This window comes from Somniosus microcephalus, chromosome 2 (genome assembly GCF_052327205.1).
Source record: "Somniosus microcephalus isolate GS21.2 chromosome 2, FLI_Smic_1.0, whole genome shotgun sequence".
Lineage (NCBI taxonomy): Eukaryota > Metazoa > Chordata > Chondrichthyes > Squaliformes > Somniosidae > Somniosus > Somniosus microcephalus.
In genome coordinates, this window is record NC_140988.1 from 22413217 (window position 1) to 22425836 (window position 12620).

The 12620-nt window shown below is 44.8% G+C and overlaps 1 protein-coding gene across 1 annotated transcript in view; it reads right to left on the reverse strand.

Annotated features, from left to right (window-relative positions):
- The window catches only part of hpse (heparanase), a 54885-nt gene that overhangs the window by 29095 nt on the left and 13170 nt on the right, over positions 1 to 12620 (reverse strand). Inside the window, 3 exon segments of the mRNA XM_086007417.1 lie at positions 939 to 1113; positions 3193 to 3363; positions 3640 to 3762. Of these exon segments, the coding sequence (XP_085863543.1) occupies positions 939 to 1113; positions 3193 to 3363; positions 3640 to 3762 (469 nt within the window).

Genomic DNA, 12620 nt, shown 5'->3' on the forward strand with positions numbered 1-12620 from the left:
TGCTGCTGCTGATGGCCCACAGCGCCTCATGGATGCCCAGTTTTGAGCTGCTAGATCTGTTCTGAATCTATCCCATGGCAATGCATTGTCCGACAATCTCGAACTCCAGTTCGGACGAAGGGTCATCGACCCGAAACTTTAACTCTGTTTCTCTCGCTACAGATGCTGCCTGACCTGCTGAGTATTACCAGCATTTTCTGTTTTTATCTAGAACTCCTGTTGCATTTAATAAGCGATAACCATTCTAATATTACATGTGCAAATGTTTCTAAAGTCTATTAACAAACCCTGTTGTCTTAAATCAATATGATGTGCAAGAAACATCCCAACTTACAAGCCTAATCAACATTTCCAGATAGGCCCCATCTGTCCTCTCAATTGGATGTAAAAGATCCCATGGCACTATTTGAAGAAGAGCAGGGGAGTTCTCCTCGGTGTCCTGGCCAATATTTATTCCTCAAACATCATCACTACAATAGATTATCTGGTCATTTATCTCATTGCTGTTCCTGGGACCTTGCAGGGCTGCTGCGTTTCCCTACATTAGAACAGTGACTACACGTCAGTAGTATTTCATTGGCCGTGAAGCCCTGTGGGACGTCCTGAGGATGTGAAAGGGGCTGTATAAATGCAAGTTCTTTCTTTTCTTTAACCAAAAGTCCCTTGTTGTCCAGATAGGCGAAAATCTCGGAATGCCACAGTGGCTGTTCCTTTTCTACACACTGCCTCGTTGGAGGAGGAGGCTATGGGGCAGTCTTCATAAATGAGCACTCCCAGCATGGAGCCTTGCCTGCCAGTAGGGCATGTTGGGACATCTCTGGTGATGATCGGGTGGAAAATCAATGGGGGGGCTCGCCCACGATTTCCTGATTTACGCTCCCGGTGGGCAGGGCTCCGTTCCTGGAGCGGACGTTTGTTAAGATTGACGACTGACTCACCCTTTTAGCAGGGTGACTATCGGTCGTTTCCGCGGCTGCCCGATATCAGGTCCGTACAGCCCCGTGTGGTTGAAGGACTTGAATGTGTGCAGCAGGCTGTACAAGTGCTGGAAGTCATGTCCGAGTTGGGTGCCTCGAATTTTTATGTGAGCCTTCTTCCTAAAACTGTTGGGCTCTGTGAACACAAGAGAAAGAAAATCAGCGAGTGACAAAGTTACACGTTGTCGACCTGATTCCTGCTTTCTCTCAAGTACCTGGTCACAAACCGAAACAATTTGTGGATATCTCCACAGACCTAATTTGGTTTAGAGTTGCAGTAAAAGGACCTGAGCTTTCTTCCAGATGCCGCCGAGCATTTCCAGCATTTGTTTGTATTTACGTTGTTTATGAGAAGAGCACACAGATGTGAAATGCTCACTGACGCACGGAGATCAATGTTGCTGAATTTTGTAATGATTGCATTAAAACCAAGAATGGTTCAAGGCCAAACTAAAGACATAGGTATGGTAGAAGCAGCAGCAACAGAAAACCCATCCCAGGAATAGTTATCAAGCTTCTAACCTGGCACACTATCACTCCATTTGGAAAAGAATATAAGAACATAAAAATTAGGAGCAGGAGTAGGCCATATGGCCCCTCGAGCCTGCTCTGCCATTCAATAAGATCATAGCTGATCTTTGACCTCAACTCCCCATATCCTTTAATTCCTCTCGAGTCCAAAAGTTTATCTATCTCAGCCTTGAATCTACTCAAAGACTCAGCATCCACAGCACTTTGGGGCAGAGAATTCCAAAGATTCACAACCCTCTGAGTGAAGAAATGCTGCCTCGTCGCAGTTTTAAAAGATTGGCCCCTTATCCTGAGATTATGTCCCCTAGTTCTAGACTCTCCAGCCAAGGGAAACAACCTCTCAGCATCTACCCTGTCAATCCCCCTCAGTTTCATTAAGATCATCTCTCATTTTTCTAAACTCCAGAGAGTATAGGCCCAATCTACTCAATCTCTCCTCATAGGACAGCCCTCTTATCCCAGGAATCAATCTAGTGAACCTTTGTTGTGCCCCCTCTAAGGCAAGTATATTCTTCCTTAGGTAAGAAGACCAAAACTGTGCACAGTACTCCAGGTGTGGTCTTACCAGAGCCCTGTACAATTGTAGCAAGACTTCCTTATTCTTGTACTCCAACCCTCTAGCAATAAAGGTCAACATGCCATTTGCCTTCCTAATTGTTTGCTGTACCTGCGTGCTAACTCTGTGTTTCTTGTATTAGGGCACCCAAATCTCTCTGAACACTAACATTTAATAGTTTCTCACTATTTAAAAAATATTATCTTTTTCTATTCTTCCTACCAAAGTGAATAACCTCACATTTCTCCACATTATACTCCATATGCCACCTTATTGCCCACTCACTTAACCTGTCCATATCCCTTTGCAGGCTCTTTGCATCCTCCTCACATCTTAATTTTCCACCTAGCTTTGTATCGTCAGCAAACTTGGATATATTGCACTCAATCCCTTCATCTAAGTCATTAATATAGATTGTAAATAGCTGAGGCCCAAGCACTGATCCTTGCACCCCACTAGTTACAGCCTGCCAATCTGAAAATGGCCTGTTTATCCCTACTCTCTGTTTTCTGTCTGTTAACCAATCCTGTATCCATGCTAATACCTTACCCCCAACCCCAGGTGCCCTTATCTTGCTTAACAACCTTTTATGTGGCACCTTATCGAATGCCTTTTGGAAATCCAAATACACTACATCCACTGGTTCCCCTTTATCTACCCTGCTAGTTACATCCTCAAAAAAACTCTAATAAATTTGTCAATCACGATTTACCTTTCATAAAAAAAGCACCAGCATAAAGCCATCCGCCATGGAGGATGCAGGTGGGAGCAGGTGGAAGTGGAGAAAGAGGAGCAGATTCTCTGAGGAGACGCATCATCAATCTGGAGCATCAGCCAGGAGCTGGGTCAATTCAGACTTTCTGGCTGGATGTCCATAAGCTTACTGCTACATCTATCTGCCTCAGTTGAATGCAAACCTGTTCGAGAGGTTAAAGGACAGTGTTTTGGCGGAGCAGTCGCGAGGGGCCGAATGGCCTACTCCTGCTCCTGGTTCTTAGGTTTTCATACATTGGAGCATTAATTTCATAAAAAAACTTTTATAGCTTTTTCAAAGAGATTGTTTAGCCTCTTTTTAATGATTCTATTCCCTATGTCTCCCTCTCCCGAGAATACTCAGTATTAACCTACCATTGCCAAGTTCCCAGGACATGTTATATTGCTTTGATGCACAGTACCGCAGGAGCTTTTGAGCATTTGAACTGTCCCATGCACGGTTTTTCCTCAATAAGGCATTAAGACCAAAGATTAAATGAAGACCAGAGCAGTTTGCAAAACTGTGCAAGATGTCCACGGATCTTTCTGTAAGTAAAAAACAATGGTCAGTTATAGAGCACATTAGATACTTGTGCCCGTACTCTCCACTTACACGATAATAGTGCAATCCTGCATCGTACAGCGTCACAATCAGTCTTACATGTTCAATCACACGCTGGGACTTAATAGGTTCTACTCAACCTCTGCAGAAATAAGCACCCATACCAAGATTAAAAATAATAAGGAAAATCTGAAACTGAAAGTGACCATATTACTTGGCACTATTTGTATAAAAACCAGTGGAAAATCCGTTCCCCTTACCTGAAATTGTAATGTTCTTAAGGTCGTTTCGGAATTCCTCTCGCAGGAGGCCAGGTGCTTGCAAGGCCAAAAGATACGTCAGATACTCTTCCACTTCAAAAGGAATTGGATTTAGACAATCACCTGCCAGGCGATAAACCACAAAAATGATCAGTCGCTATTGCACTCGCATCACTTGAGAGGCTCCTCTCTAAAGGTAAACCCCACTCCGCATTCCAGTTTCTACACCCCCATTTCCAAAAACATCTTTAACTCTGTGCATCTTCTACAGAGATAGCAGAAGATGGGACTGTAGCTGAAAAAACACCCATTGTGTGTGGGCACCTTAGCCTAGAAGTTGAGCGGATTAATTGTGTTAGCACTTATATCTCAAATTCCTCTTTTTAACGGAGTCATTGTCCCTTTAAAGGAACACATTTTTATGCCTCTATTAAAATAGAAGAGAGAGAGAGGATGAGCATGTTTACATGGTAACACTATTCACAGTCGTTTCCAGGCTAGAGGATTGTGAAATCCAGTCAAAGTACTATTAGGTGTAGATGGATAATCTGTTTCAATTCATCAGAAGTGATCAAAATGTTATTTTTAGGTGGCTTTCATAGAATCATAGGCCTTGATATTAACCCTCACACAATGGGTGGGGAGTTAAAATGTGAAATCCACGTGACCCGGCCCCAACACGCCGTTCCCGCGCCCGTCGCCATTTTTACGGTGGTGGATATCGGGGCATCCGAGTGTGGAGAGGCGGGATGCTTATTAACATATTTAAATCAGGATCTTACACTGAAACTGGGAGCCCAATTTGAAATTAAAGAAGGGGAAGGTTTTTTTATTTGGAAAATAAGATCCAACACAGGGTTTAATCTCAGTATGACACGAGCTCCACTGTACTCATACACCTGGGGTGAAAACACAGATATTAGTGACTGACAAACAGGTTAATGCAGACAGGAGTTTCATGCAAATATATTAACAAATTCATTACTAATATCACACTGCATGATCTCAACCCTGCTTTTCACAGATGTATGACCAAGAGTTCTAGTGAGAACAAAGGCACTGTCAAAATGCATTACTCAATCAAAACATGGGTAATTTAAAATCTATTACTCTGAGGTCACGGTTTCAAACAAATTCAAGCTGAAACACAGAGTCTCCTCATAACCAGCAAATGGCACTTCACTAAGAATCCCAGAAAAGTCAAACATTCAAATCTATCCCATCCCAAAAATATTAATATAGGACCAGGAAACACTTAGAGACCCACGATCAACAAGGCACTTCATTCATTCATTCCCTCAGCCTATCCTTATATTTCTCCCGAGTGCCAGTTGTGAAACTGAGGTCCCCTCCACCAAGACCGTGTGTCCAGTTTGAGATCAGGGCCAGGACATTTTCTGCATATTTTCCCCCTTGTGCACATAAACACATCAGATGCACAAACAGACTGCTGATAGAACTTGACCCAAGATCAGCATTTACTTGATGCTTTCTCCTCCCCCCATCTCCCTCTTGCTAGGATCGTGTGGCATTCTACCTTGCTCCCCGAGCCAGCTCTGCTCCCTCCGCCCCGTCAGTAGTACAATTATGGAACAGACGTGGAAGAAATCGTTTTTTTTTTTTTTAAAAAGCTCTTCAGGGTGGAGATTACACAGAAATGACTGGGATTAAAAATAATCCTTTTTCAGACGGCTACACTGCAGACATAAACCGATTATTTCAAGAGAAATATAGCTAGCTCAGACATTCCATGCAAATAACATAGAAGGGGTATTAACTCTGAACAGTACGGCAATCAGGAGCAGAAGGAGGCCACTGTTCGTTTTAGAAGAGGCACAAAACCGATTGAAGAGTCTCGCTCGGCACCTCAGGCGCCAAGGTAACCTTGGGGCTCCTGGAAGAGATGTAAAAATGTGGAGAGTTCCTCGGGGAAACTGAGTGGTCATTTTAGAAATGAAAAAAGTGGAACTCCCCAACCCCCAAAAGAGTGTTGATAAAGCTCGCTATCTTCCTGCTTGCATCTGTTATTTGTTTTGCGTCCCTCTCGGGTATGGAGTTCACCCTCGAGATGGTGAGAGGGTAGAAGAATGGAGGCGGAGAGGAAAAACCATCCATCCCTATAATGAAGTAACATAGAAACATAGAAGATAGGAGCAGGAGTAGGCCATTCGGCCCCTTGAGCCTGTTCCACCAGTTAATGAGATCATGGCTGGTCATCCAAATTCAGTACCCTGTCCCTGCTTTCTCCCCATATCCCTTGATCCCTTTAGCCTTAAGAAATATATCCAACTCCTTCTTGAATATATTTAATAAGTTGGCCTCAACTGCCTTGTGTGGTAGAGAATTCCACAGGTTCACCACTCTCTGGGTGAAGAAATTCCTCCTCATCTCAGTCCTAAATGGCTTACCCCTTATCCTTAGACTGTGACCCCTGGTTCTGGACTCCCCGCCATCGGGAACATCCTTCCTGCATCTAGTCTGTCTAGTCCTGTTAGAATTTTATAAGTTTCAATGAGATCCCCTCTCATTCTTCTAAACTCTAGCGAATATAAGCCCAATCGACCCAATCTCTCTTCATACATCAAAATCTATGGGGTTATCTAGGTTTCAATGTACCGCAGCTAGTTCCAAGGTGTAGTCTGCTGTTATGGCAAACCAGAGCCCAGCGTGTTAACATGGACCATATTCCAATACCTGCAGAAGAAAGTTTGGAAAGAGAAGCTGATGGTTTGTTGCAAAAATGTCACAAAATGAAAGATGATTGCATTATGGGGTGGATGCAGGTCCAGGGGGGGCGAAACTTGGGGAGCAGCAGCGGATTTTTTTTTACAAAGATGTCTTTAAAAGTATTTGTAAAGTAATTGAACTTTGTCTTCCAACTATCCACACTGAACAAAAACAAGGATAACAAAAATCAATTTACCGTATGACTTTCCCGTAATAGTTGATGTGCTCACAGTTTATGAAGTTTATTTTATCAGGAGTGGAGTTTCTACTCAAACACTTTCACTTACATATCCTGAGCTGCTGTTTTTTGGAGAGGCCGAGGGCTGGGGGAGCTATCAAGTTACTTTACATTTCTCTTCCTCCCCCAGCCCCCACCCATCATCCCCAATCTCTTGATCTATGGGGAACAGCAGAAGTCCCACTGCTCAACCTCTGCTGATGCTGCTAGTAGCACAGTGGTTATATTACTAGACTAATAATCCTAAAGTTCTAGAATACATGGGTTCAAATCCCACGATGGCCACTGGGGAATTTAAATTCAATTAATTAAGTAAATCTGAATTGTTGCAAAAACCCATCTGGTTCACTAATGTCCTTTAGGGAAGGAAGCCTGCTGCTCTGGCCTATATGTGACTCCAGACCCACAATGTGGTTGACTCCTAACTGTGGCGGTTCAAGAAGGTGGCTCACAGGCAATTAGGGATGGGCAATAAGTGCTGGGCCGAGACTGGAAACTCGCCATGGGGCTGCAATTACTCTGTGCTTTAAAGGTGACACAAGCATTTTAATGTGGCATTAGCGTGAATGGAGCCTTAGCACATTTTTCCCCCCAGGCTCTCAAAATTCCTCCCAGGAATGAACTGGTTTAACATATCGTTAACACCAATGTTCCCTTTAAGCTGCGTGGCCACTCTCGTGCACCCGGCTTGCTGGCTTTTAAATTGGAAAAACCGCACATGTGGTATTTTGAATGGGCCGCACACCCAAAAAATATTAAAGGGAACATGGGTTAGCACGCAGATATTTTGTTATTTTGGGAGGGGGTTGTTAAACACCAATTAAAAGGGAATATGAATATTCCCACATCCTTGTCTTCTACCTGCCCACACATTAATGGCCCACGAGCCATCACACCCCCCCTATAAAAGTTGCTATTAGGAAGCAAAGAGTCAAAGATCCAGCACGGAGCAAAGTAGGAGAAATTACAAAGAGTGAGTCAACTGTAGTTCCATACAGGTGCAACAACAAAGAGGAAGAATCCAGCACTAACCCAGGCAGGACATCTGCTGCCAGAGACAGAGGTACTTTGACTTCACCGAGGAACCACGAGTGATGAAAATGACCAAAGAAACAGATCAAGCAAAGTGCCACCAGCAGTGGTGAGAATGACGCAACTTTTTTTTTTGCCACAGGCTCCTTCCAGGCAACTGTAGACGGAACTGAAAGGAACGAGTCAGCGTGTGATTCACTGCTGGTTGCTCAAGTCACAGTTGCTGCGTTGTGACATGCTGGTGAGTATATTAATGGGCCAGAAATTCAGGTCCCCACGGGTGAGTACGCGCTGGGTACTCACGCGGAGGCCCAACGAAGGTGCCGGTTTCGTGCATGCACTGTGCATGCGCGGGAAACCGGAACTTCCATTCCCTTAAAGGAAGGGGTTCACAGGTCGAACGCGTGTGCCGGAGAGGCAGTGCGTACGCCTGGAACTTCCGGTTTTGTTACAGGTTTCTCCGGGAGGGTAAGTCTCCAGCAGCTACGCTTTTAAAAAGCAGTCACAAGGCCTGCTTTTAAATCAATCAAATCAAATCAACTTTTATTGTCATTGTTAGTGCACAAGTGCAGTACAACGAAATGTAGGCTTGCGGCTCCCAAGAGTGTACATTTGGATTAAGACATTTAAACATTCAACATACATTTGGCTTGTAGTATATTAACATAACATAACCATAATAAAGTGCATTGGCAGATGTGCAGGCTTTAGAGTTTATTTGTGGAGTTCAGTAGGATGACAGCCCTGGGAAAGAAGCTGTTCCTAAATCTGGTCGTACGGGTGCGAATGCATCTGTAGCGTCTCCCAGATGGCAGGAGGGCGAACAGACTGTGGCTGGGGTGGGTAGGGTCTTTGATGATGGACCGTGACCTCCGTAGACAGCGTTTCTGGTATATGTGCTCTATGGTCGGTAGCCGGGTGCCGGTAATGCGTTGGGCAGTTTTGACTACCCGCTGCAGGGCTTTCCGGTCATAGTAGCTACAGCTGCCATACCATACTGTGATACAGTTTGTCAGGATGCTCTCTATAGTGCAGCGGTAAAAGTTAGAGAGGATCAGGGGTGACAGGTTACATCCCTTCAGCCTCCTTAGGAAATATAGGCACTGCTGAGCCTTCTTCACCAGAGAGGAGGTATTGAGGGACCAGGAGAGGTCTTCCGTGATGTGGACTCCGAGGAACTTAAAGCTGTCCACCCTTTCTACCACAGCCCCATTGATGTGGATGGGGGTGTGACTTCCGCCTTTTTCTTAATTCACCACCTAACAAGGTAAGTGGTGAATTAAGTAAAATTAAAACATTTTTTCCACCGGTTTATTATTTTTAAATACTTTAAAGAAAGGTAAGTTTATTTTAGCCCTGTTAAAAACTGTAATTAATTTTTTCAAAAATTTAAATTATTGTTTAAAATAGTTATTTTAAAAATGTGATGTTTTAAAAAAAAATTATTTGAAGTTTTAGTTATGTTTTGGGGCCGAACTCTATTCATAGATTTGACAAGCCTTCCTGTCAAATCTATGAATAGAGATTCCCTGCTACGATTGGCTCTCCATGGCCCACATGATCCCAGGGGATGCTTCGAACTGCGCCCCTGGGATACGCAAGCAGTGCGCGCCGACAGTTGGAGCAGGCCCAGGATCAGAATCCCACGCGGGCCCACAGCACAACGGCCGGCGCGCTGCGCTAGGTAAGTGCAGGTCGGAGGCTTGCACCCGCGGGAAGCCTCCGACCCGAATTTCTGGCCCATTAAAACCCAGTGCCAACACTGAACAGTAGCAGAGGGTGACTGTGTGTTTTTTTTGAAAAGTATGACATTCATAGAAACATAGAAGATAGGAGCAGGAGTAGGCCATTCAGCCCCTCGAGCCTGCTCCGCTATTCAATGAGATCATGGCTGATCATCCAAACTCAATACCCTGTCCCTGCCTTCTCCCCATGTCCCTTGATCCCTTTAACCTTAAGAAATATATCCAACTCCTTCTTGAATATATTTAATGAATTGGCCTCAACTGTCTTCTGTGGTAGAGAATTCCACAGGTTCACCACTCTCTGGGTGAAGAAATTCCTCCTCATCTCTGTCCTAAATGGCTTACCCCTTATCCTTAGACTGTGACCCCTGGTTCTGGACTCCCCCGCCATCAGGAACATCCTTCCTGCATCTAGTCTGTCTAGTCCTGTTAGAATTTTATAAATTTCAATGAGACCCCCTCTCATTCTTCTAAACTCTAGTGAATACAGGCCTATTCGACCCAATCTCTCCTCATACGTCATTCCTGCCATCCCAGGTATCAGTCTGGTGAATCTTTGCTGCACTCCCTCCATGGCAAGAACATCCTTCCTCTCGCAGGGTACAAGTTACGAATGACTGCAGCCATGTGCCTGTGTTCATTGTTAGAAAGGGCCTCCTTGGTCAAGGACTTGTTACATGTGAATGTGCGCTTTGCACCAATTGCACTCAGGTCCATAGTTTGCAATCTTCACTTATTTCCAGGGTGAAGACAACTTGTCGACTTTACTGATATAGCTCAGGATGCTGCTACACAATCTCTGTATCTCAAGGGGGGGAAACAACCAGACAACGATACACATCCGAGAGACAGGAAGATAATACAGTAGGCGTTCGGCATACTCAAACAATGATTCCAACTTTGCATCTAGTTTTAAAATGGGCAGCTCTTAGTGACTGAACGCCCTGTAATTTTAAACTAGTAAACATCAGTTATCCGTTGCTCTAAACCATGATTTGAAGGGAAAGAAACTTTGGACACCCCACAGTTAAAAAATAAATCAAAGAAAGACAAAGTTGTTTTTAAGCCATTTGCAATACTCATGCCTCAGAGAGAACTGGCAAAGTGTAGCAGTGAGAAGCATGGTACAGCCTCCTACCATTGAGGGTATCCATCCTTTCAGCATTCTTTCCCCCTAAAACTGCTACTTACGTTTCTCTGCATTGACTTGCAGCTGACACCTATCTCCCTTTTCTGTGAACCCGTCGACGTTCTCCTGCATCCTCCCTCAGTTGCCGTGTTTTTTTTAATTCATTCACGGGATGTGGGCGTCACTGGCAAGGCCAGCATTTATTGCCCATCCCTACTCGCCTTTGAGAGTGGTGGTGAGCCGCTGCCTTGAACCACCGCAGATCCACCCACAGTGCTGTCAGGCAACGTCCCTCATAAGCCTCACTGCCTCCTGCTCGGCCTGCCACCCCACTCCAATTTTTGCGCATGCTCGATGTCTACAATGTAAAAGCCAGCGAGCGGCCTGCGTGGGACCTTGAAGATGACTGCATGGCTGCGCAGCTTAGTGGGAACATTGCTATTAGGGAGGGAGTTCCAGGATTTTGACCTAGCGATGATGAAGGAACGGCGATCTATTTTCAAGTGAGGATGGTGTGTGACTTGGAAGGGAACTTGGAGGTGGTGGTGTTCCCATGCGCCTGCTGCCCTTGTCCTTCTAGGTGGTAGAGGTCATGGGTTTGGGAGGTGCTGCCGAAGAATCATTGGTGCGTTTCTGCAGTCCTCTGATGTGGTAACACCAGCAAATTTCAGTATTATTACTCGGTTACTTTACACCATTCTTCAATTTAAATTACGTCGAACAATCCTTTCTTTTAAAATAAGACACTTTTATTGGGTCACAATCACAGTTCTTTCAAGGCTGGCCTTACTTAATAATTGAAGCATGCTTTCCAATCTTAAGAGTGCTGTGGCATTTGAGTGGAGAGAGTGTGTGGTAAGTAGGAGAAAAAGTCATTTAAGTGTATTTTGTGAATTTTAGTGTGCTAAAAAGTTAATTATTTGAAGTGAGTTTAATTTTTTAGTGTAAATTAAGTTGTTGGGGAGCTTAAACCAGAAGTAGAATCTGGGTATAAAAGGGGCGGTACTAGTGCGGCTGCACAGAGTGCTGTGGCATTTGAGTGGAGCGAGAGTTTGGTAAGTGGGAGAGTTCGGGCAAGTGGGAGGTGAGGGGGTGTTTTTGCTCTGTTTTGTTCTCTACTCCCAGGCTTAGACAGCACTGCAGAAGTGGGGCAGCGAGACGAATCAACCAAACAGGCCCCACAGACAGCATTCAAAGAGGAGGTTGGTGATCAGCTGGTTGGTAGGTTCTCTTCCTTCTCTTTTATACCTTTAAGTTGGTAAGTCCTATTGAATAGTGGTGTGATATCATCTATATCCGGGCAGGGTCTTCATAACTAATATTAAGAAATTTAATTAATTATATAGAATGGAGCAGGTGATGTGTTACTGTTGCGAGATGTGGGAGCCGGTGGACCCCATTGAGGCTCACGGTGAATACATCTGCGACAAGTGTTTGCTGCTGGAGGAACTCCGGCTCCGTATTGAGGTGCTTGAGACCGAGCTTCAGACACTGCGACACATCAGGGAGGGGGAGAAGTTCCTGGACTCTATGTTTCAGGAGGTAGTCACACCTATGAAATTAATTAATTCAGATGTAGTCCGTGGTCAGGGACAGGACGGTGTGACTATGAGTGAGGCAGGTACAGGGATCCAAGAGGTAGTGTTGAAGGAGCCGCAGCCTTTGCTTTTGTCAAACAGTGTCGAGATTCTTTCTCCCTGTGAGGGCGGGAGCAAGGACTGCGGGGAGGATGAGCAACCTGGCCACAGCACCGTGGAACAGGGGGCCATTCAAGTGGGGGGAGTAAAAAGAAATGTTGTAGTGGTAGGGGATAGTATCATTAGGGGGATAGATAGGGTTCTCTGCAGTCGAGAGCGGGAGTCCCGAAGGCTGTGTTGTCTGCCCGGTGCCAGGTTTAAGGACATCTCTTCTGGGCTGGAAAGAAACTTGGAGTGGGAGGGGGAGGATCCAGTTGTCGTGGTCCATGTTGGTACAAACGACGTAGATAGGACAAGGAAGAAGGTTCTGTTAAAGGAGTATGAACAGCTAGGGGTCAAATTAAACAACAGAACCTCAAGGGTAATAATCTCTGATTACCTGAGCCACGAGCGAATTTGGCTAGGATAAATAA